Below are 25,551 nucleotides of genomic sequence, written 5' to 3' on the forward strand. Positions count from 1 at the left end.
TTAAGAGGGTGGGAAAATTGCCATTTTTGCTGTTACTGAATTCTTGCACTCTTTCTTCTCTGCCTATAGATTAGCAGTGTTGAGAGGGCTTTCTATGTATCTGAGAAGTTGCACTTTGTTTTTTTAACCTCTCTACTTTGGGTACATTATGTCAGACCAAAAAAAGGTCACAGCTGAATCTGGACAGAATATCACTCTGACACTTTGAGCCTCAAACACCTCCTTACTTACACCAGGATCATTCGGAGAGGCTCGATCTGTTGGAGCACTCGTTGGTCTGTCCATTTCTGCTGTGTTGATTTTTGTGGCCTTTTTTATAGATAAAAATTGAGAAAACACAGGAAAAATATCCCACTGATTCAGCCACAGACAGCGCACTGTTTCTGTAGAAATAAAGAAGTTAATGTAACATTATCATTTGTTTAATATATCCCATTTTGAGGGGAAAGGAATGACGTCATATGATATTTAAATATCATATAATTAAAGATTTCAGACTCTTTTGTGTCATTATGCATAACAAAAAAACTAACATGCATTTACTGACATGAATATAAATACAAAAAAAAGTTTGTGAATACAATTAACATAGTAGCCAGTGCATGGATCTACCTGAGTATTGTGAACACATGCTGCTGGTTGTCCAACACACGAGGCTGAAAACAAAAGGCGACAGAGCTTTTGTAACTGTGGCCCCCAGATTGTGGAACTCTCTCCCTTTGAGCCTGAGATCTGTGGACTCCGTGGTCGCTTTTAAAAAACAGCTAAAAACTCATCTTTTTAAACTTGCTTTTGGTTGATTTTTATTTTTAACTTTAGCTTTTGTGAAGCACTTTGTGATTTTTATCTTGAAATGTGCTATATATATTTATATAAATAAAATTTTACTTACTTACTTACTTTTACTTACCATAGGCCTTTACATGAGTTTTTACATATAAAATGTACAGAAGGAAGTGTGTTCTGAAGGATAGGACGTAGATGTAGCTTTCTACTAGTATTCCCCAGTGTCTATATTACTCTAGGGTCTAAAATAAAATGCATATCAAGGTTAGTGTCAGTAATGCACTCATGCACTTGACCCTGCATATCCAGAGAACATGCTCCACCATCACTGCAAACACAGTCATAAATTAAACTACATTCAGTATCAGGAATCAGCTGAACAAAGTCCTGCATGTAGAACAAAGAAGCTGAGTGTCACTCTGGACATTAACTTTCTTCATCTACAGTTTATAACACGAAAACTCAAGTTAAAGTTAAACTTTAACTTGCACAGCTCCTAACGAGCGCGTAGGTGTCCATGAAAAAAAGATGGATATATGATCCAGGGGAAGTGTGGGGTTTTTTGGGGGTTTTTTTTTCAACTTTTAAAAAAAGTCTAATGTTTCAGCAGCTAAAATAAATCATATGTTGTAAAAAAAAAAAATCCCCTGGTCGGAGGTGATCCCGTGAACACCAGCTCAGCGGAAGACCAGATCGTTCCTATATCAAGTTTTGTTGAACACAATCCTGTTGGCAGCACATTCACCTCATCAAGTGTCCTCCGCTCACTGTTAAACTCACATTTAACTCAAACTAATGAGATCTACGATGGATCCTCTGATATCTGATTTTATACAGACCAGAATGGTTTGGGTTACCAAAATATATGGTTTGGTCAAGGCTTCGTTTAAACACAAGAAGAAGAAATGACAAGTGAAATAAATGCGTTTTCTCTTTAATGTCAAAGAAAAAACATGAAAAAAAGGAATAGTTTTTATGTCAATTGTCACTGTTATTGTTCCACAGATTTTTGCTGCTTACAGTAGAACATTTACTGTAATTAGTGATTTTTCACCGTTAGCCCTTTACTCTCATGCTGCACAGTCAAAGGGATCCAACTGTTAAAACAATAAAAACAAAAAATAAAAATATGTAAAACTCTAAATAAAAATGCAACACAGTGCACATTCATGAAGTACTGATTGTTAATAATTCTCAGGATTAATGACTTCAGGTGTGTGTCTGAGCCCAATATCATGCGTGTGCGACAACATACTGAATGAATGACTTCATCTATAAAAGAATTTTAAAAAACACATTAAGTTTGCTATTTGCTCCACTGACAAACCTCTGAACGAGAGTGTCGGGCAGTCCAAAAGATGGTGTTTTTCTTTTTTTCTTTTCTTTATTGTTATTTAAAGAAAAAGGAAAATTCATTTATTAATACATTTTGATACTTGAAGTATCAAACTGAAGATAATGATAGGTTTGTAGCATAAATCTATTTGCTGGAATGTTCGAGACAATTCAACTACACAGCAAAAGCAAGAAACCAGTAGGCAAAGTTCTTTATGTTTCTCGTGCACGGGAGAGAACCGGACAAACGCCGTTCCTTCGCTTGACCCCAGTTGCACTGCTCTGCTATGTGTGTGTGTGTGTGTGTGTGTGCGTGTGTGTGTGTGTGTGTGTGTGTGTGTGTGTGTGTGCGTGTGTGTGTGTGTATGTGTGTGTGTGTGTGTGTGTTTGTGGGGTCAGAATGTGACCCCATAAACAACTTCCCTAAACTTCCTGGTCTGGAAGTCCAGCAGTTCATCTAAAAAAAAGGCACTTAGACTAAAACAGACATAGATACGTTTATCCTACCACAAAACAATAAGAGAAGGTACGACCTCTCCCATGCTCCCAGGATGTGGGTGTGAATGCCAGAACACTCTGGAATGCACACAAAGTCTTTGCAGCCTCCTAAGGATCAAACCTCGACCAACGTGACATTGATTATAAAACTCTAAGCATATATGGTTATATATTTCTAAGCATAAATGACAATCAACAATATAACCCTGACAGATTATGCTTTTCTTGGACTTTTGCTGGGGTGGGTGGTTCTATAGAGCCAGGGCGCACCTGCGGTAGGCGGAGTATCAGGTCACAGCTGTGTATAAATCCACAGACACACAGTGGAAATGCTGTTGGTGGTTCTGTGTGTATCCAGAAAGGTGTAGTTATACCTACTGCACTGTCACAAGTTTTGGTTTCCGTAAAATCTGTAGCTGATTTACAGAAACAAAACAGGAGACATCGCTGGTAAAAACATTTGGATTGATTCAGAGAGTGCCTCCGTTGCACCTAATTTCTTAATAAAAGGGCGACTTTCTGTGTGCACACAGAAAATGCTGAACACCAAACGCACAGTCTCTGTGGCTGTGCTGCTGAGCATCATCACAGCATCTCAGGGTAAGATTATTCACTTATTATTCACAGTAAAACAGCTTCTGTTTGTTCTCAGTGAACAAACCGCAAACAGCCTGCTGCTGCTAGAAGCTGCAGTCTCTGTAACGCAGTTGATGTATTTTGGTGTTTTCACTTAGCTGTGATTTAATTCTTAATGCTCTTTAAGATTAGTTAGATTTGAGAAATGATGAATGGACTTTGTAATGGATTTGGTTTAAAACGTTATTATTATTATTATTATTATTATTATTATTATTATTATTATTATTAGTTTTTTAATGTAACCAAAAGGAAAAAAAGAGATGTTTGACATGTTTTTGATGACACTTTACTATATATTTCTGCAGTATTGTACTTTGGTTTTAGCAGGCTGCTCAGCAGCCCACTGCAGCTCAGAGTTTTGAACTGCTTCTTAATGTCTTTGGTTCCTTCCAACAGTGAGCCAATAAAGCAAGCAATAGAGCAGAGCGCAGCAGTGTCTCTGTAGCTCACTTTGACTCTTTTTAACCTATCTACCTTTCGTTGTTTTCATTCTCTCAGACCACAAAATCATCCCAGCTGAATCTGGACAGAACATCACTCTGACATGTCGAGCTTCAAACACCTCCATCGTAGCTGTAGAGTGGAGGAAATCCAACATGAAGACAGAATATGTCCTTTTAAGCCGTGATGGTCACTTTGACCTTCACAACCAGCATCCATCTTTTATGAACCGAGTGGATCTGCAGGACACACAGATGAAGGATGGAGACATGTCTTTGATTCTGAACAATGTGACAGTTAATGACACTGGAACATATGAATGTCGTGTCTTCATGGAGGAAACACACTTGTGGAAATCCATCAGCACCATTAACCTGAGTGTTGTTGATCCTCCAGGTGAGTGAGTAGAGCTGAGTGTGTGTGTGTGTGTGTGTGTGTGTGTGTGTGTGTGTGTGTGATCCAAAGTGAAGCTGCTTCTTAGTTTTTGATCTTGTTGATGAGACTGTAGAAAACAGCTGACACCTCACACCTGTGTCTCACCTGCAGGTTCGCCAGGAGCACTCGGCGAGGGTCAATCTGTTGGAGCAATTATTGGTCTGTCAGTTTCAGCTGTGATGATTTTTGTGGCCTTTGTTATCTATAAAAATTTAGAAAAAATACAAAAAATATTCCTTGTTAATTCTTGTCATAAATGGACACAACACTGTCCATTTATGACAAGAATTAACAAGGGTCATGTAAGGTCGGCAGTGGTTTAATTTCCCATCCCCTTTCCCCTACTTTCATCCCCCTCCTTGAATTGCCACCTTATCGTGGTGGAGGGGTTTGTGAGCTCAGACGATCCTGGGAGCTGAGTTGTCTGGAGCGTTCAGCTCCTGGTAGGGTCTCCCATGACAAACAGGTCCCAGGTGATGAGCCAGACTAAGAGCAATTCATGTGCACTGCAGCATTTATCAGTATGTAAATGCTTCTTTTGTTATGCGGTTTTGTTTTTTGTTGTGAAAGAAATGTGCAGAAAGCAATTATTTTTATTTTTTACTGTCTTTTAACAAAAAGATATTTTAAATAAAATGGTGAAAAAACTCTTACATGTGTTTGTTGTTCTTTTGAACTCTCTGGTATAACACTAGAAATCATATCGCCATATTTCAGGAGTCAATATTTCAGTTAATATAATATAAAGGTCAGTGCCATGTCAGTAATCTCTGCATATCCAGAGAGCGTGCTGCAGCTTTCAGTCTAAAAACTGCATTGTTAGAAAGGAAGTATCACTGACAAGCAGTCAATATAAATACATGCTGAGCTCTAATTTTTCTACTTGTACAGTGACTAGAAATGACACCGATCTTATGTGGGGCTACTAGATATGATTTATAATAAACACACAGACATTAGTGGATAGTAGGGGCAAGAGCTGTAGCCTCTGTTACATCCCCCAAACCAGCCGACCTGTCTCAGCATGTTTCAAGAGAAACAGGACTAAGTGGAGGAAACCTCAGAATAAAACACTGTGTAAATATTCTGTTAGTCCAGCACAGATAAATCTTAAATTTACAGCCCTATATGATGTCGTCTGTTATGATGTATTTATTTCTTCTCTGTTTATTTCTTGAAGCCTATTCTCAAGTGTAAAAATGTTTTTCATGGTCGGATGGTCTGTGACAGAACAGCTCAGTCCTGATTACAGAGTGAATGCGATCAGTGTTTGAAGCAGGTGATCTGACCAGACAGACGATATCAGGTAAAAACGTCACAGAAAGAACCTGCAGCACTGAGGGGTGAAAAACAACTGATGAGCTGACCGTAACTCAGACATTAACTGATGTAAACACAGTCATAAAAGAAGATACATACAGTATCCGGTATCAGCTGGACAAAGTCCTGTTTGCAGATCATGTCTGTCAAAAAAAAACCCCCAACAACCTGAGAGTAACTCTGAATATTTACCTTCTTTATCTACAGTTTATTACAGCGAAACTCAAATAAAATGTAAACTTTAACTCATGCTGACGAGCATGTATGTGTTAGAGAAGAGGAAGAGGATCAAGAGGAGGTATTTTTCCAAAGAGGGCTGAGAATACTCCTGATGTCATGAAACCATTCCCAGAAATGTTTTTCTAATTTTAAATAAGCTGATAGTGCTAAATTTTATCCTCTTACTGCCCAAGTGCAGAGTTTGTATATTGAAATATGATCAGATCAGCAAACTTGGTTCTCTGAAGTAAAGTCAGAATAAAGATCATTTATGGTTTTAACTGAAATCTGCTGAAAAGAAAGAAGAAAATGTCTCACTCATCTGGACTACAGGCAGTTAAATCTGGACCTGTTTGACTTCAGATGGTAACTGCCTAAGACTGTTTAGAATTTTAAATGTTAAGGCAAAGGTCAAGGGTCACAATCTGTCAGATAAAAGTATTCTTGTTAATAATCTGCTTCACACTCTGTGTGAATTTGCTGTTTCCTCATGAGACTGACTGTGAGAAAGCAGTCTGAGTGTTCACGATTTTCACCTTCTTTTTGCAGCTTAGGCTCATTTCATTATTCCCTAAACTATTGTCTGCTTTTTATTTTTCTTCTCATCACTTCCTGCTTTGCTATAACATGAGTGGCAGTGGTCACTTTTGGTGTTTCAATAAAGAAAATCCTCAACAATTCTCTGAGATGTTGTATTTGTAAAACATCTGTAAATTAGCGCACAAAAGCCTGATTTAAAGTCTGTGGGAAAAAAAATACATTTTGTTTGTTTGTTTTTTGCAGGTCTTTTTATTTGTTTATATATATGTTTTATGCACTTTGTTTCTTGGCTAATAGGGTTTATACTTATTTATATTTTTCAATATAAGTGAGTATAATAGTCATTCAAGCCTAATCTTTCTAGTATTCAGACACCACCAGGTGAAAAGAAACAGAGAGAAGGAAACTGCGAAACTAAAGGGTTCAAATTTACTTTAAAGATATATAACTGGTAGGTCATGTCTGATTAGAGACAGAAATTATGTCACTATAGTTTGGACGTTTGGAGTACATTGTGACTGCTGCACATTCAGAGCAACAGTTGACCGACTAGTAGAAATCAGTTCTGATATTTATCCCTTTGGGATCATAAATAAGAGCTTGTACATAATTTCTGTAAATCTTACAGATTTTGCATCATTTTTTATTAATGACAAGTGCAGTCAAAAATCTTTGGATATAAATCTTAAACATCTTTTTCAAGATAAAAAAGATATACAGTTTAATTAGAGTGATTGATAAATGCATCATTTAGAAACACAGTATATGTTCATGTTCAGAGATCAACAGAATATATACAAAGGCAGCTGCAGCTAAATAAATATATACAGAGAATGTTTCGCAGTTTTTGTGCAGTAGATAATTTAAATACTGTTTTTTTTTTTTTCAAATTAAGTCTGAACAAGATGTGCAACTAATGTTAAACTGTCCCGTGACCATGAAAGTGTCATTATATGTCTCTTCCCCTTGAAGCCTCTTGAAGCCTCTCTCTATTGGTCTATCTTTCTGTATTTCTGTCTCATATACAAACATGATGCAGTCCTTCTCAGTGAACAGAAGAGGTCAGTATTTCATGGCGTTTACTTTCAAGGCTCTGTTGCAGACACTCCCTGGGTACCTCTGCTCTTTGATTATATTCAGTAACAGTATCTAGATTATATATAGATATAATCCAAAAAGTAATAACTAGATATAATCTATAATTAATGTTGTAACAGTATACAAACCACATCACAATAATCAAGTGGATTATAAAATGAATTTACCTGCACAGCCATCTCCTGTTATTTATGACATTTACAGCAAAAGTCTCAGTTTAACTTTTTTTAAAAAGGAAAAAAAAATGTTGTGAGAATTACAGATTAACAGAGGGGCGAAATCCTATCATAGTGTACATTACAGTCAGCATGAAGACTGTGTGTGCTGTGATGTCTACCCCCTTTGATGTCAGATCAAACATCTAGCGCCAAAATGATAAACTTGGTCAGGCATGTCACTTATAGGTTCAACTTATTAAAACCAAATTAAAAAAGAAAAAACATACACAAGAAAGATTATCTGGAGGAAATCAGAGGTCTTTGAAACACAGTTTATTAAGCTTTTATACAAAGAAAAAAAAAAAGAAAAATGAAAACTCAAGCAGACAGTCAAATCAAACAGAACAGTAAATCACCCCCAGGGTTTAGAGCCTTAAGCACATGCACCCGACGAACAGCTAAAGATCAAAGAAAGACAAACAGACAAACAGAAACAATGGGACAGTGACATAAAGAGATATAACATACACAGAGAGAAAAGGAGAGACAGAAAAGAGACTTAGGCAGTAAAGAGAATGAGGGTTAGAGAGAGAGCTCCCTTTGGCTATGACATATAATGCCGGGGCCACTGATCACTCCATTTTGTTACTGAAAAAAAAGAAAGTGTGTGCAGAGCAGTCACCCAAGACTGCAAGACCAGGCTGACCAACCTGTGCACTGCCTGAATTAACTACAAGAAAACTTATAACTTAATGGTCCACACATGGGTCCTGGAATGCCCAGAACTGTACAAGAACAACAGAAACCGGAGAGCCTTCACTCAGTATAGGGCTGTGAAGTTGACGTAACGCCGCAATGCATTGTGGGAGTGCAGCACCATTTTAGCAGGCCACGAATCAAAACAATCACACTGTGTTGGAAGGACGATTACTAGAACCATGCTTAAAATCAGCTCAAAAGACAAAGGACTGTATCAAGACCGATTGCTCCCGGATGTGAAGGGACGGTACTTGGAAAAAATAGCGTGCACTGATAATATGGACCCGTATGAAATACGGCACTGGAGTACAAACCCTGAAGACCTACCGCCATTGTCCTACCCTGATATCTTCTCGTACCTTGTCTCAAATGTATAGGGGTACAATATTTGGCCGTTTTTAACCCTCCATATTGTGAGTACGTTGTTGTTCAGACAAAGGTAAGTCAGCTTGAGATTATACATTTAAAAATGAACTGTGTGTCACTTAAAGTCTAACATTATGCCCCATGTGCCCACTCTGGATTTGTTTCATCCATTTCATAGGCTGATTTGCCTGCAATAATGCCAAATAATAAGCTACCCCATAAACAGAATGTAGTTCTGCAGAATCACACTTTAGGATGTTTGTTCTACTTTTCTATGACCTCAGCGCATTGAAAATAAAACGAAAAGCCTATAAAGAGCAATATAAATTTGTTTAGAACTTACCGGAATAAAAATGTCAGGAGCACACCAACAGAAATCCGGGGATGGTAGAGAACTCGGTATCAGTTCGTCTCACCGCTGCTATCCAGGCCTGACGTCTTCGTTTGTTAATATCTGTTACATGAGATCCCTGACATTGCTTTCAGGAGGGGAAACGATAAAAAAAGAGCCCATTCTCCAGCTTATTCCCTTCCCAATCATGCAATCTAACATTACAACCAACAACACAGCAAGTACGAACCATGGCTGTTATTATCCGTGTGCTTTTGCCCTTTGTTTGGCCTGCTCAAATGGTGCCTCAACCTAAAATCCTGGCCACGTCCCCTCCCATGACATCAAACTCCAAAGCCCTATTGATGATTGATTGATTGATTGATAGTGAACAGCACTAGAGGTCAACTTCAAACCCACAGAACAAGTCACTCAAGTGCAGAATTTACCAAGGAGATGCTCTAGGACAGGGGTAGGGAACGTTAGTCCTCGAGAGCCGGTGTCCTGCAGGTTTTAGATGTGTCCTTGATCCAACAACAGCTGATTTAAATGGCAAATTAGCTCCTCAACATGTCTTGAAGTTCTCCAGAGGCCTGGTAATGATCTAATCATTTGAGTCAGGTGTGGTGAGATCTAAAACCTGCAGGACACCGGCTCTCGAGGACTAACGTTCCCTACCCCTTCTCTAGGAGATGTCCCTACTGCTGTTCTGCATAGACCTGAACCCCCTCAGTGAGATCATTGACAAGACTGGCTACTGATAACGACTATGGAATGAAGCAGTTGTCAGCCACCTCCTGTACATGGATGACATCAAGCTGTATGCCAAGAGTGAACGAGACATCGATTCACTGATTCACACAACCAGGATATACAGCAATGACATTGGAATGTCGTTCGGACTGGAGAAATGAAGTCGGAAGATAACAAAGAGAGGGAAGGTAGTCAGAACTGAGGGGATTGAACTACCAGAAAGCAACATTGCAGATACAGAGGACAGCTACAAGTACCTGGGATTCCAATGGTGAATGGGAACCATGAAGAGGCCGCTAGGAAAGCTGCACCAAGTACATGCAGAGGGTCAGGCAAGTCCTGAGGAGTCAGCTGAAAAGAAAGAACAAGATCCAGGCTATCAACACCTACGCCCTACCCATGATCAGGTACCCTGCTGTGTTTACTAGGAGGAGTTCTCCTGGGGCAGACCCAGGACTTCCTGAAGAGATTCATCTTTCAGTTGACTTGGGGACATCTTGGGGTGCCTCTGAATAAGCAGAAAGAGCTGGCAAGTGTACGGGAAGTCTGGGCTTCTTTAAATAGACAAACTAAAGGGAAAGAAAAGGGTCAATCTGACAACACATCACTGAAAAACAAACTAATCTAATCACATTTTGAACAATGAAGAAAAAGCTTCATGGCTGACTCCTGAAACTACCACACATCACACTGACACACACGTTTATGCTTGCTGTGTCTGACTGCAACTGTGTGATGGTGACCACTGCCGAGGCTACATTGGCAGCTTAACACTTCTTTGTCTCTGTGGTGAAAACTGCACTGCTGACCAAGTGGTTAAGTTCACAGATACACCACCCAATCTCGTGACACTTTCCCACTGAAAGAGAAACTGAATAAATATGAAACTAAATGTTTGGTATGTAACATGAAAACTAGGCTGATACGGTTTAGCATATTTAAATAAGTCATACAAAACTCCACCTTCATTCTAAAAATACTTTCAGAGTCACAGGTTGGAACAGAGTCTGTACTGAGACACAGAGGTTACAGCTGCCTTATGTGATGCCAAAACCATGCTGATATAATGCAGAAAACATTGTTCAGCACATTCAGTTTATTTTGTTAGCATGTTAATAGCACATTGACTTGCTTATCTTTACTTCACTATTATTTGAAGTCGCCTGTACTCAAAAGAATTCGATTTCCATAACAGGTTGTTCAGGACATGGGTTAGTTTTCCACTATCCTGTAGACAGGAAGAGAAATCAGTCCATTTACCAGTTTAGCTTGTTACCCCCTTAACTTTGATTCTTGGTACACCTCTCAGGTTTACATTAAGCAGACCTGTCTTTAAATTAAGTCAGAAATCTATTAGCCGCTGGCGTCTTCCATTTAACTGTGGATTTATATTCATGTGTTAAATCTACACTGTAACTGCAAACTCTGGTAAATTTGTACACTGCAACTCACTAACACCATCACTTGTTGAGAATCGTCCTGGAAATGTAATTACACATCTCATTTATGCACCCGACACTAACAGTGATTGGTCTGTTCACTATCATTGTTTACTCTTTTTGTGTCTGGCTGCTTCTACTGCCTACCACTATGTCAGAGTCTACAGGACTTCACACTGAGATTTCCTGTTAAGTGAGTTTCTCCTTCCCTCTGTCACCAATGTCACATTTAAAAAGAAGTTTTATGTATGAATGAGCATATCCACAGTAAAAAAGCTGACAACTATCAAAAGCCCCTCAACACTAATACATGTGAATGATTTATTGAAAATAAAAAAAACACACAAAGAATTGCTTACAGAAAATATATGAATTATACATGGCATTTTGGGGAGAGTACCCATTTCTGCTCATTTATAACACAGACTTACTGTTTAACTATATCTGTATTGCCACCACCAAAGGCCCACTATTATGCACACTGCTAGTTTCTGTCTGTCCTCAGAACATCAGTTTATCCTGTGGTTCATTCTTCTATAGCATAGGTAAAAGATAAAGAAGCCAACAACAAAAACAGCTGCAATATAAACCCCCTGACCAATTATCAGTCCATCAGAAACAGCCTCTCTGCGTCTTCTTGTTTGACCTGCAGGTAAGAAACAGGTGAGAAAGTTGGGAAAATCTAATGTGATGTGGATGTACTGTAAACTCTTATAAATTATCAAAAATGTAAAACCATAAAGGAAACACAAATAAAGCACATAAATTAGTTTCAGGTTTAGATAAGCTGCACGTGCATGTACACACTTTGATACATCTATATGAGTTTCTTCCTCTCATTTTAAGCCACTGTGAAACTTAAATTTCTTAAATGCTTCTTTATCTAATTAGATGGTTTTCTTGTGTATCTAACCTATGCTCTATGATACAGCAGATGGGTAGTGTAGTTTGTTTTTTGAAACATGGCTTCTTGCTAAGAAATAGTTTGTCTTATTAAAAATTAATCATCACTGAGCACCATGCGTGTTGGTAGACATGTGGCTCTTTGCCTACTGTATTTAACCAAGTATGTCCATTTGAGAAAAATAGATCTGTCCTGTCTCTGGCCTTTGTATAGTTCTGTAGCCACATGAGGGAATCAACCTGTCCTCTGATCACAATCTACTGTCTTACCTTGAGCAACGACTCTAAGGTAGATGGTGCTGATGGTTTCATCATCCATATTTGTTCCTCTCTGTACAACACGACACTCGTATGTTCCACTGTCCGCAGTCGTCACTTCCTTCAGAATCAAGGACACGTCTCCATCCTTCATCTGTCTGTCCTGCAGATCAACCCGGTTCTTAAAAGATGGATGCTGGTTGGTTGGATCAAACTGCTCTTTCCAGTACAAAAGTAAATATTTATCCCCAAGATCATTTCTGCTCCACTCTGCAGCAATGATGGACTTGTTGTTTTTTGGAGCTTGACATGGCAGAGTGACCGTCTGTCCAAACACTGCTTTGATGTTTTTCTGGTCTGAGAGAAGGCACAACACGAAGGTTACAAGGATCTAAGTACAGCTGTTTAGTTCACAGTGAGACCAATGAGATCTTCTAAACTGGACCAAAGGTGTACAAAAGCAGTTAATGAGTTAGGCTTTGTGTCTCTATATGCATCTGTATAACCTCAATGTCTCCAATGTTGCCTTCAGTTCTGGCTACCTTCCCTCTCTTTGTTACCATCTGACTGCACTTCAGGCCTGAATCCCAGAGATCAATAAGAACCATGAAGAAAAGCCACAACACTAAACTCCTGCAGCGAATAAGGCAAGTCCTGCGGAGTTAGCAAATCACAGTAGATTTCAAGGCAAAGGAAGGAGGAGTCTCAGAAGCCCTTTGCAGGATGAAACAAAAAACATTCATGGGTACATCAAGAAGATGGCCACAACTGACAGTATACTTAGTGAATATCTGAGACAGCAGAAACCCGAAAAAGAAGAGGAGCGAGATAAGGAACCATCATGCAAGGAAAGGCCACTGTCGTGCATGTACCACAGGCAGATAGAGGAAGTGACTGACATCCAGACATCCTACCACTGAAAGACAGCACAAAGGCACTAATCATGGCAGCACAGGAACAAGCTCTGAGCACAAGATCCATAGAGGCTGGGGTCTATCACACCAGGCAAGATCTCACAACTCAAGAAATACTAAGAGATTGATTGATTGATTGATTGATTGATTGATTGATTGATTGATTGATTGATTGATTGATTGATTGATTGATCATTTGTTTTGATCATGAATAAGAAAAATAAGATCATGTATATTTAAGCTAGTATGCCCATGTACTAAGAGCATCTGCACAGGAAGGATAAAACTGTCCTCTCGTGCAACAGGTTCTTGAAAATGAGTGGGAAGAAGTGACACTTATGTACTCCGACCCCCTTCACATGTTTATAGCTCAGTCATGTAGTTGTTCAGCTAGTGTGTTTAATACAAAGAAACATATCACAGAGACACAAAAACTTTTCCTAGTAGTTCCTTGAAATTCTCTTTACCCCTCAAATATTATCCCCATCTCTCTGGGTAAAAATATTTTGAAAAAGATATTAAAATATTGAAATTATATTATTTTGCATGATTATGGATTTTAGAGTGAATATAGAGAAGGAGGAGTGACGTTTAGTCTAGAACCTGCTTAATTTTGTTCATGATTGAGATGATTTTGGAAACTTGGTTTTGTACATAATATTTGGTTTCCAAGATCTCAGATGTTGTTCCTGGGATCTGCTGGAGCCACTCACCTAGCTTGGGAATCACTGCATGTAGTACTCTGATTACTCAATACACTAAACAAGGTATTATGAGATCATGCATAAAGGATTATGTCATAAAATTGTATTTTGCTTAGTAGTAGAGTAATTAACAGTATTAAATGCTTTCTTCAAATCTATAAATATTCCAGCTGCATATTGTTTTAGGTCCAGTGTATTTGTTATTGCTTCCATTGTTTCAATCATTGCCAGCAAAGTTAATGCAAAAAGTTATCTGTAACGAATTACTGCCCATTTCTGTGCACAAGTCAGCAATTGACAAATGTCTGAGTGCAGAGGAACTTCCCGATACAATGAGTATTGTGAGCTGAAGATGAAACCAGCTTGCCCATAAATTTCTGTTATGTTAAGTTATTACTGTAATGTTTGTTAAGGTTTAAACTTCTGCAGATTTAGCAGATAACAGATCTGCTAAAACAGATCTGCATGTATAGGGAAATGAAGCAAATGAAGCTGAAGGCTCCGGGCTATCGGAGTGTCATGTTGCAACTGAGTTTTAATTAGGGCTCTTTAAACAGTTTCATCTCAGGGTTAACAAAATCACAGCTTTCTCTCAGTCTGCTCTCTGTATCAGGACTCAGATAAGTTCCAATTCAGGTTTAACTCTTAAACTTTTGTCACACAGCCTACTTAAACACACTTTTTAATAATGATTACAAACAAAATTCTTGATGAGGTATTATTTCATAAATCAGAAAAATCCTGTTGCATTTAAAACACGTTCAGTCTCACCTGCAGAGACACAGAAGAGGTAAGCAAAAAGTAAAGTCCAGCAGAGAGATGCAGATGTTACAGAGGACATTTCCACTTTAAAAGTGTGAGAAATATCCACAAGATGGTCGTTTTTTCAAGAGTAAAAATCCTCAGTATCTAAATGTGAATGTGTGTTTTCAGCAGATCGTTCTGACCTGTGGTTTCTCTTTGACCAAAGAATCACAAACAAAAGCACGACAACAAACAAGGTGGAGCCATGAAAACAAATATTTCAAACACTCAGTTTTTCAAAGGTGACTAATGACACTCACACCTCAAAGAAAGCTCTGTGTGTCTATTCATGTTGTTCAGTGAGTTATAATTTCATTGATTCTCCATATCACTCCTTCTTTATGAAGGCACACTTTTTTGTGTCTAATTGTTTTATTAGTATGAAGTATCACACAATAACACACAGGTCTATTTTTGATGCAATGTTCTCTGACAGCAGAGTTTACTGGTGTGAGTCCAGAGAGGGTGCCATCACTAACATGTCTTGATGCATGCTCAGTCATCCAGGTAAGTAAACACTAATGTCACAGTCCTTGGTAAGCTGAGTGTGTGGAGGCCTTTGGACAGTGGTCGTGTAAAAGTTGTGTGATTTGTGTTTGATAAATGTCAAACTCATGAACATGTGACTCAGACTGGACTTCTGAAACATTTCTTCTTTTCTACTTCCTGATTCAGCACAAACTGACAGTCTGAAAACAAAAATTCTTCAAATGACCTTGATTCACGTTTAAAGTCTGCTACCATCTACTGGTAGCCTCGAGCTATTACATTAATTACATTACATTTCTTTATAAAGTCTCTTATGACAGTCACACAGGTGCTTCACATCAAATAAAAACATAACAGTAGGATTAAAATGACACCAAAACACTGGAGATTTAAAAACACAACAACAGTAAATTGGTACTCAAATGTTATTATTACAGAAATAAGTCTTTCAACTCTTTTTTGAATGAGTCCACAGAACTAAATCTAAATTTAATGGGGAGCCAGCGCAGTGAGATCAGCAGGGGTTGAGCGCTTGGAGGGTCTGCTGGGGAGCTTTGCAGCACCGCTGTGCACAAGCTGCAGCCAAAGCAGGGAGGTTTTACTGAGGCAGGAGAAGACCGAGAAACAGTAGTTAAGGATAAATTCAAGATTCAAAGTGTTTATTGCCGTGTGTCACAAGAGAAAGGCATTTCTTTGTGCAATGAAATTCTTTCTTTGCTGTCCACCCACAGATGCTGATTAATATATACAATAGAAATAGAACATAAATACAAATAGTACAAATAAATAGCTGAAGACAGAAAAGGAGACAAAATACGGAGATTTGAAACAGATGTGTGCGAAAGAGCTATATCTTAATATGCTGGCTTAATATGTAAGATGACCAGACGTGCAAAAAAACAATTATTACTGTTCAAAATGGGTCAGCTGTTCAAGAGTCTGACAGCAGTGGAGAAGAAGGAGTTAGTGAGTCTGGATGTTCTGGATTTCACACTTCTGAACCTTCGTCTCGAGGGCAGAAGTGTGAACAGTCCGTGTTGGGGGTGTGTGGGGTCTTTCAGGATGGAGGCAGCTCTCCTCTGGACTCTGTGATGGTAGATGCTCTGCAGAGAGGGCAGCGCAGGTCTGATGGTATTCTCCGCCGTTGTTATCACTCTCTGCAGGCGTTTGCGGCACTTAGCAGTAGTGCTGCCGTACCATGCAGTGATGCAGCTGGTCAGTGTGCTCTCCACAGTGCAGCTGTAGAACCTGCTGAGGATCTTGGTCGACATACAAAATTTCCTCAGCCTCCTCAGGAAATACAGCCGCTGCTGAGCCTTCTTGACCAGCTGTGTGGTGTTCAGGGTCCAGGTGAGGTCCTCACTGGTGTAGACGCCCATGTCACGGTTCTGGGTCAGTTCCGACCCAGTATTTTGAGTTTTGATTGTTAGTTTATTTTTGAATGATTGTTGTGGTTTTGGGCGCTATGAGTATTATTATTATAATGATGATTATTATTAGAATTCTATGTTTCTGTTTATTCATGTTTAAGGATTTGTTCTCGGTTGTATCTCACGTTTAGTTTAGTTCAGGTTCCATGTGTCATTCTCTGTCTGTCTGTCTGTCTGTCTGTCTGTCTCTCAGTGCCAGGTCTGCGGCTTGGTGTAGTGTTCTCGTTTCCTGTTTTATTGTGAAGGTCTGCGTCTCATGTGAGTGTGTTCAGTTTTACCTCTGTCTCGTCTTGTTGATTATTCCCAGCTGTGTTCCCCACCTGTGTGTGTAATCTTCCTGTGTTTCTCTGTGTGTATTTAAGTCGCGTCCTCTGTCTTTGTAGTTGCTGGTCCGTCTGTGTATCCACCATGTTCCACTCGTGTGTCTCCCTGCTGTCTACCGTCATCTGCCTCTGCTTGCCCTCTTTCATGTTCGTGTTTTTGTTCATGCTCAGTAGGTTAGTTTTTCCCAGTGTAGTTTAGTTTATCTTCATTTGCCATTTTCTCCCTGAGCTTTGTATTCAATAAATCACCTTCACACCTTCACGACTGCCTGCGTTTGGATCCTCCTTCATTTCTTCCACACGGCTCTTCTCACTCGCCGTGACAGCCCAGGTACCTAAAGCTGCTCGCCCTCTCCACTTCAAGGCCCCGGATAAACAGTGGTGGGTGAGGCCTCCTCTTCTTCCTCATGTCCACTATCATCTCCTTTGTCTTGTCAGTGTTGAGGCTGAGGTTGTTGTCCTCACACCATGACACCAGACCAGCCACCTCTCTCCTGTAAGCCGTCCCCTACAGTGATGCGACCGATCACTGCAGTGTTGTCCGGGAACTTCAAAATGATGTTTGTGTTTGTTGGACCCGACACAGAAATGAAATAAAAGCATGAATAACAGTCTCTGTCTCAGGTATAGATAACAGTAAGAAAAGGACTAATAATTGTAATTTCTTTACAACACTGATATCAGTATGTTTAATGGTCAAATAAAGAAGCACGTACAATATTTATCAAGCAAAAGATATGTGTACAGTGTCTGAGCATTTAAGAAACAACAATATTGAGGGCAGAAGGTGCAATGAAGGCAGCACGATGACATGTTAACATTGTTGCCGCACAGCAAAATCATGACTGGGGTATTTCTATGTGAAAATCTTCATGCACGTTCTCTCTGTGTCTGAATGGGTTCTCTGCAGGTACTCTGACTTTCTACCACAGTTCAAGTACATGCATATGTATGTATATGTTGGCACCTCCTCGTGCACACGCATCAGCTGGGGCAGAAATTGGTGCGTGAAAAGTCAAGTTAAATGTCTAAAGCTGAAGTTGGTTATGAAGGAATCACACGAAATTATTTTACTTCAGTTGTTTTCAGTGTCTTCCTGTTCAACAAGGAAAAAGAACATTCTGTACCGCATTATTATAAATATCAATAATAAATCAATTTATCAGTAGCTAATAAAGTAATTTTAATGACTAACTTTTTATGTTATATTTTAGAGTCTTTTAAAGTCTCGATCTTTTTATTGTGTAGTCCTGCCGTAATACACCCGCATTACCAGTAGATGGCAGCAGCCTTCCACTATGGATCAAAGTAAATGGCCTGTATTTGTGTAGCGCTTTACCAGTCCCTAAGGACCCCAAAGCGCTTTACACATTCAATCATCCACCCATTCACACACACATTCACACACTGGTGATGGCAAGCTACATTGTAGCCACAGCAACCCTGGGGCGCACTGACAGAGGCGGGGCTGCCGGACACTGGTGCCACCGGGCCCTCTGACCACCACCACCACCACCATCAAAGTCATTTGAAGGTTCACTGAGAGCTTTCTGACTCTGTGGGTTTGTGCTGATTCAGGAACAAGTGAGAAAATAATATCAGCAGACACTATTCTGCATATCTGTTCTGTATATCATCATGTTTCATGCTGCAGTTCGTAACTTATATCGACTTTCTGCACCCAACATCTTGTGCATATTCATGGTTCTCCTATTACTCCTGGGTCTTGCCTCAGGCTCCAAAGGTAAGTAGAAACAAGCTTTATTTGTTCTGACTGAACTTTCTACAAACAGTCTGCTGGTTGTTAGTAGCTGCTGAGCCTCTTACACACACTTTTAATACTTTGGAGTTTTCTCGTATTTATTTATTTTCAATTCTCTTTTAGTTCGGTTACGTTTCAGAAAATTATAAGAGGAATTCATATTAGTGTAATGTAACATTTTAAAACTGGTGACTGGATTCCTTGAGAGGTTGTTGTTCCAACCACCAGATGGTCACAGCTGTGTGAAGAGATCATATCTCTTTGTTTTTTATAGACTGTCACACAGCTGGCTGCAGACAGATGCTTTTTTTATTGACTGGAAACAGTGCTTTTCTATGAATGACAAGAAAACCATAACAGCATGTATGTAATCACTAAATCAGCAGTCTGCCCCAAAACATCTGTCGTAGTTGAAACTGTTGTGTATACCTCCACTGAGTCAGGGCAGAAACATGATTAGTTCATATGTATATGTTTGTTTTTGATTGGCTATTTTGACATATGAGTAGGAAACACCTGTTACTGAGATCAGATTTCAGTTGAGGATTCTTTGAGGGTGTCTCTAATAACAAACGTCAGTCTGCCAGATATCAGAAATTTGTGTGTTCTGAATCTCCTTTGGTTCAGTACAGACCACTGTTCTCTAGTTGAGGCTCCTCTACATCTTCATTACAGTAGAAGTAATGTTTGATCCTTTAACTTCTCTGCTCTGTGTTTCCTTTTTCAGCCCAAAGAAACATCACAGCTGAGTCTGGACAGAACGTCAATCTGACATGTCGAGCCCAAAACAACAACATCATGGTTTTAGAGTGGAGCAGACCTGACCTGGAGCCAGAACACATCTTTGTTTTTCGGAACAAGATGTTTGACATAGAAAACCAGCATCAGTCTTTTAAGGGGCAGTGTTGAGCTTTTGTTACCTAGTGGTTGCACAACGTTTTTTTTTTTTTTTTTTTTTTTTTTTTTTTTTTTGAATATGTGTGTGGTTGTTCTATCTTTGCAGGTGTTTTTGGTATCCAACTATATGTGTTTCCAACAAACTTTCCATTTATTTTGCAAATCAAGTTTAACACTGCCCCTAGTGTCCTGGAGCACTTCCGTTGTGCTTTGGAGTTTGTACATGCTTTTTCTCTAGTGGCCACCGTAGTAAAGCCATCAAAACACAACACTGGTTGCTTCAAGGCGCTTTATATTGTAAGGTAAAGATCCAAGAATAGTACAGAGAAAACCTCAACAATCACCTGCGCTTTGGCGAGGTGAAAAACACATGTGATGTGATCGGTGTTCGCAGCATGTGATCATGTTCCTGTAAGTCTCATTGAAAACCTGCTGATCCAGTTCCAGACAAACTGGCAGAAACCATCTGAATTCAGCTCCAGTCAACAGCAGATGAAAAACACTCAATCACTTTTATCCTCAAGCTGATATTTAAACATCAACAAATAAAGTTTTACATAATTTGTCCTGTCTGTAGAACATGCGATGTTAAAATGATGGTATTGATCTTTTTGACTAAAATTTGTGACTATTTGTAGCTCATTAATTTAATAAGAGTGTTTAAGATTTCAAGTGTGGAGACCAAGTGATGTTTCAGACTCAGCCACATTTAAATGTTCTTGTTTGTTTTATTTGATCAGAGCCTCTGTGGGTGAACTGTTTCATCAGAAATCTGTTTGATTGGCCTTGGAAAACCTTTCTTTGTTTTTAAATCATTTTCTTTTCACTGCCTTGAATCAGCCACAGATCCACACTTATACAGGTGGCATGTGTGATCCTTTCTTCAAATGTCAGTGTATGGCATGGTTTCTGTTTTCTTCTGTTATGCGAATGTTATGTACCTGCACGGTTGTGTGCATTATCAGTTCTACTTTTAAAAATTCCAACTTTAGAAAGAGAGCAACATTCACGCCAGTCTGTCAGGTGGAAAGTATCGGGCCTTTAATCACTGATTTTAAATCTTCCAATGACAAATTCCACTGTGTGTGTCTCAGATGGATTAACAGAAGAAAAGAATTGAGGACTGTCAGCTTGAGGTGTGAATTTAAATCTATGAGAAATATGGTAAAAATGAAAAAATAAAAATATCATGAAAACACCAAACAGCAGTGAGTGGTGGTTTTAAACCTGACTTTAAATCTGCCTGCTTTGTCTCAGCCACAGATCCACCTCATGGGCCACATGTTGGGTATGTTGTGACATCTGAGTGACATTTCACTGCGTGTTGTACTTGTACAACTATGCATGTCACGAATAAAGAATCTTGAATCTTGAATCTGATCCATTTGGCAGGGTCAGCACACATCCACAGCTATACAGCCACTTTAGGAGTTTGTGAACGTAACGTGTGTGTTTGGACTGTGGGAGGAAGCTGGAGTGTCCAGAGAGAATCCACACAGGGAGAAACTCCACATTGAAAGGCTCGATAGATTCAAACCACAAAACCTGCTGACTGTGAGGCAACAGTGCTAAATACTAACCAACAGCAGTCACTGCAGCACCATGTCCCTAATTCTGTACACACATGTATAATATAGCACCCTAAAAGCACATTCAGAAAACTAGGATTGCGGCAGCTACTCCACTTTAAATATCAATTATATTTAGCTTTTATTCCAGCAGATAGCAGATACAATATTAATAAACAACGACAGAATGAATAAATCTAAATAGATGTAAATAAATAAATAAATAAGGGAACTTTAGACTAACATCACATACAAACAAGGAAGTACAAAAATGGTGTGATAATGAAATGTAAGCACAGAAAAGAGAGAGGGGACCATTACAGAGTACCTATGAGCAGGCACGGCAGACATGATTTCTCCATCATGCTTCTTGTGTTCTTGATCCTTGATCCCTGATTTATTTTCTGACCAGTTCAGTCACATCCAGTAAAATTCTTCTCCGCCTTCCTCTGTGAATGAGTGTTAGTTTTGATTGCCTCCAGTATTCTGCTTATATTTAAATGAATGAATAAATAAAACAATCAATCATACCCTGAATGATCATAATTATACTGCCTATAAATTTTGTCTATAATTCCTCAAATCTGGATATTTTACAAATCCCTGTAAGTGCCTGTAAACATGTTATGGAATCCATGAAACTAACTAAACATTCATTTGAAAAAGAGTTAAAGCAGATTAAAAACTAAAACTGAATTTCAATAAAAGAGTTAACTTCAGGCAAAGCTGCTAAACCAAACGAAAACCATCAACAAGACTTCAATGGTGACGAAAAGGAAAAGGAAACATTAAAGAAATGCTCAAAGAAAAAAACATCAACTACAGCGGGCACAGTCCTAGAATGAGAGAGACTGAACAGGTCTGCTCTCTTGTGTTATTACTGGAGGTTCAAATGACTGCAGAGTGGAGCCAGATTTGTATGATAGAGTGTAAGTGACATTTAAAAAAAAAGGGAAAAAAAAAGTTTTATTATTATCATACTCCTTCATAGATGTGCACCGGCTGTGCAGGAGAAAAGGGGGTGACAGTTGAGTCAGTGTCACACACACACACACACACACACACACAGAGAGAGAGAGAGAGAGAGGAATGTCAGTGTATTTACGGGAAATGTAAAGAGAAGCGCTGAAACATTCCTCTTCTCTGACACACACACAGTAAAAATGTCTTTTTTCACTGGCATGCAGTTCAGCAGTTTATTGGTGAGTTTGTTCCTCACACTCACCTGAATATAAAGTCAAATGCAGTAATGAGTGCAGCACCCTACTGTCCCTAAAGTTGCGTAAGAAATGAGTCACATCTGGCTCGGACACTGTTGTGACTTCGTGTTAGAAGTCATCACTCAGTGAGATGAAGCAGAGACAGTTTATTTGCACATTTGATGGCCTCAGTCATAACTGTGTACTTATGCAAAAATGTGATTGTAGCTAATGTTAGAAAAGGTTTCGAAAAGCGTTCCAACTCTACTACATCCTACATACTACGCATACATACGCAGTAATGACTGTAGCACCTTGGTGTCCTGAAAGCTGTGTAAATATCTCACTAAAGGTGAAAGCTTCTTTGTCACTCCGCAAGAAAGGGTTTTATTTTAACATTTAAATGTTTCATTATTACTCTTTTTTTAACGCTTATCAATGTTATGTTGCATTCGTGCTTGGCTTGCTCTGTAGATCTTATTATAAATCTCTCTGTGTTTCTTTCTTTCTCTTTATTTCTCATGAGGATATATGTTTGGTTTCTTTTCTGTGAAAACGTGATAGAGCTTTGCAGCATTACCCATGGCCATAGTAATTTCACTGAAATCCTGCTCTTCCAGTTCCAGAGAGAAGAACAAACCACCTGAGCTCAGCTCCAGATCCCAAAGAGAAGCTGCAGCACTAAAGGCTTAAAATAAAAGTCTATAAGTTTTATCTCACAGCTGATCTTTAGTTATTAGAAATCAAATACAGAGCAAACATTTCTGACACGTTTCTTTATATCTGAAATTTAAAAAGACTAATTTGTTAAAAACTGCTGACATTAAATCTGAATATTAACTTTCTTTATCTACACAATATATTCAAATGAAACATGCACAGATGCACAGCTTCCTCCCACAGTCTATAGAAATACAGTTAGGATAATTGGTAACTCTAAATTTGAATGTTTGAATGTGATGTTAATGGTTGTCTGTCTTTGTCTGTTAGCCCTGCGACAGACTGGCGATCTGTCCAGGGTGTTCCCTGTAACCCTGACAAGGATAAATAGAAGAGAATGGATGGATGCATCATATTGTATAACATGGTAGGACTGGTGGTTCAGTGAAGACTAGCTGATCTCTGGCTCTGATGAAAACTCTGAACACACACACGCACACACGCACACACACATATATGTATATTTAGATGAGAAGTGAAATCCATTGACCTCTGTGGTGTCCTTGCTGAATAAATGCTGGTCAGTAGTTTCCTCGATTTCCCTCAGATCTGAGGGAACCTTTTTAAGTTTGGAAAGTAATTTTGAAAGGTCAGGTCTAAAGTCACAGCTTTGCTGCTTGAACAATAAACACATAAGAATTTTAACTTATAATTTCTAAGTATCACAGGACCAAAGTGACTGTTGGAATTTCTCTATGAAGTCAATCAGGATAAGATTTACAAACAAGGTAAAGGACGAGAAAATTAATAAATAAATCTGGATTTCACTGAAACATGCCAGAGCCCAGGAGGCGGTGTATTAAAAAAGATGAAAAGATGAAAGATGATAAAAAATTTTCATCTTTAAATATGTAAAATCCTGTCGTAATGGGGTTTTTAATACAAGTACTTAAATGCCAAAGTAAATAAATATTGTTTTTTTTCTCGATGAGTTCTTTCTTTCAAAGGTTTTTTAGTGAAAGCCTCTGCTGTGTGGCGTGATTCCTGGGACACACATCTCGGCGGAAGGAGAAATAGTTCCCATATTAAATGAGACTTAGACTTGATCTTTTTGTCTGTGTTATTTTCTTCTGTTGTCTCTCTTGGTAATGAAAGACAGATGTACTTTACATCAGTGAGGTTACACATCGATCTTCTAATATCCTGATCAATAAGGCGAAACATACCGATCGGATGTTTCTGTATCAATCCGCAGGCGAGTATAAATGTACAGTTTCTCCTACACAGCCGTGATTATGACCAACTTAATTAGACTTGTTGTTATTATTATGACTTTCGGTATGATGGCGCCTCGTATTTTAGCTTCTGAAGGTAAGCTGAAAACTATTTTTATTACCAGCTTCTGTTTGTTCTATGTGAACGTTTTTGCATAAAAAAACAAACAAAACAAAATACAAACAAATCATCTGTGTCTGTCATTAGCTCTGTCTATTTAAAAGTTGCATTTGCTTTTTTTATGCAGAGCACAAAATTGACAAGAGGCAAATTCCTTGTCTGTGTGCAAAAACTTGGCCTAATAAGATGATTCTGATTCTATTCTTGCTGCATGGCGCTTTGCTTTTAACAGTCGGTCTGTCTCCGAGGACAGCTCATTTTGATGAATTTCGAGTTTGGACTAAAATGACTGGGGGGCGGGTGGTGAAGCTAATTAGCTTATGAGGTTCTGACTTGTGAAGCTCAGCAAGATGAATTTGTGTCCTATTCCACTGAAGTCTGACACATGGTGCTGCTCACATTTTTTTTCTGGTTTCTTTGCTGTGACTTTACACTAAAAGTGGTGAAGCAACAACTTGCATCACAAATTTGTTCAGCCTCAAAGTGGCGTGTCGGTCCAAAGATTAATTGCACATGTCTCAGGCTGTATAATGGCAGGGTATAAAACTATTCAAGGCTTTCAGGTTAAAGCTGAGTTGAAAAAAATATTGTAAATATATAAAGAGTCACCTTAAAACAATAAAGCTGTTTACATCTGTTTTATAGCTGACATTCATAACGTGTGAGAAGATATAGAAAGTATAGTCACATGTTCATGAGTTTGTAGTTTATCAGACAGCAAAACAGCTCAACTCTCTGTTTTCATTGTAAACTCCTGAGTGAGACCCTATAATACCTCCTTTAACGTTTAAACTGTAGACAGCTAACAATAATCACGCAATAGATACTTAAAACAATTCCATAAAAAGATGTTTCTGTTTTGTTCTGTTCTGCACTGACATTTTTAGTTGCACTTCATGTCACAGAATAAATGGGAAATGCCCTGTATTTGTATAGCGCTTTACTTAGTCCCTATGGACCCCAAAGCGCTTTACACTACATTCAGTCATCCACCCATTCACACACTGGTGATGGCAAACAAACTTTTTGACAGAGGCGAGGCTGCCAGATACTGGCGCTACCGGGCCCTCTGACCAATAATGCTGAGTTCAAACGTTTATTGATACTGCTCCTCATTTATTGATAATG

General features: G+C 38.8%; 1 protein-coding gene across 1 annotated transcript; it reads right to left on the reverse strand.

Annotated features, from left to right (window-relative positions):
• Positions 1-12,070: 12,070 nt before the first annotated feature.
• Positions 12,071-14,826, reverse strand: LOC112846123 (programmed cell death 1 ligand 1-like). The gene is made up of 2 exons (XM_025905383.1): positions 14,668-14,826; positions 12,071-12,635 (listed from the first exon to the last, which is right to left on the reverse strand). The coding sequence occupies exons 1-2, from the start codon at positions 14,735-14,737 to the stop codon at positions 12,256-12,258; spliced, it is 450 nt and encodes a 149-aa protein (XP_025761168.1). The 5' UTR covers positions 14,738-14,826; the 3' UTR covers positions 12,071-12,255.
• Positions 14,827-25,551: the final 10,725 nt, after the last annotated feature.

Source organism: Oreochromis niloticus, linkage group LG3 (assembly GCF_001858045.2).
Source record: "Oreochromis niloticus isolate F11D_XX linkage group LG3, O_niloticus_UMD_NMBU, whole genome shotgun sequence".
Lineage (NCBI taxonomy): Eukaryota > Metazoa > Chordata > Actinopteri > Cichliformes > Cichlidae > Oreochromis > Oreochromis niloticus.

Bases quoted from the DNA above. Each gene is read 5' to 3' on its own strand.
- LOC112846123 (XM_025905383.1), bottom strand. From the start codon at position 14,737: ATGTCCTCTGTAACATCTGCATCTCTCTGCTGGACTTTACTTTTTGCT. The intron at 12,636-14,667 runs GTGAGACTGAAC...GCCTTCTCTCAG, and splicing joins CCTCTTCTGTGTCTCTGCAG to ACCAGAAAAACATCAAAGCA.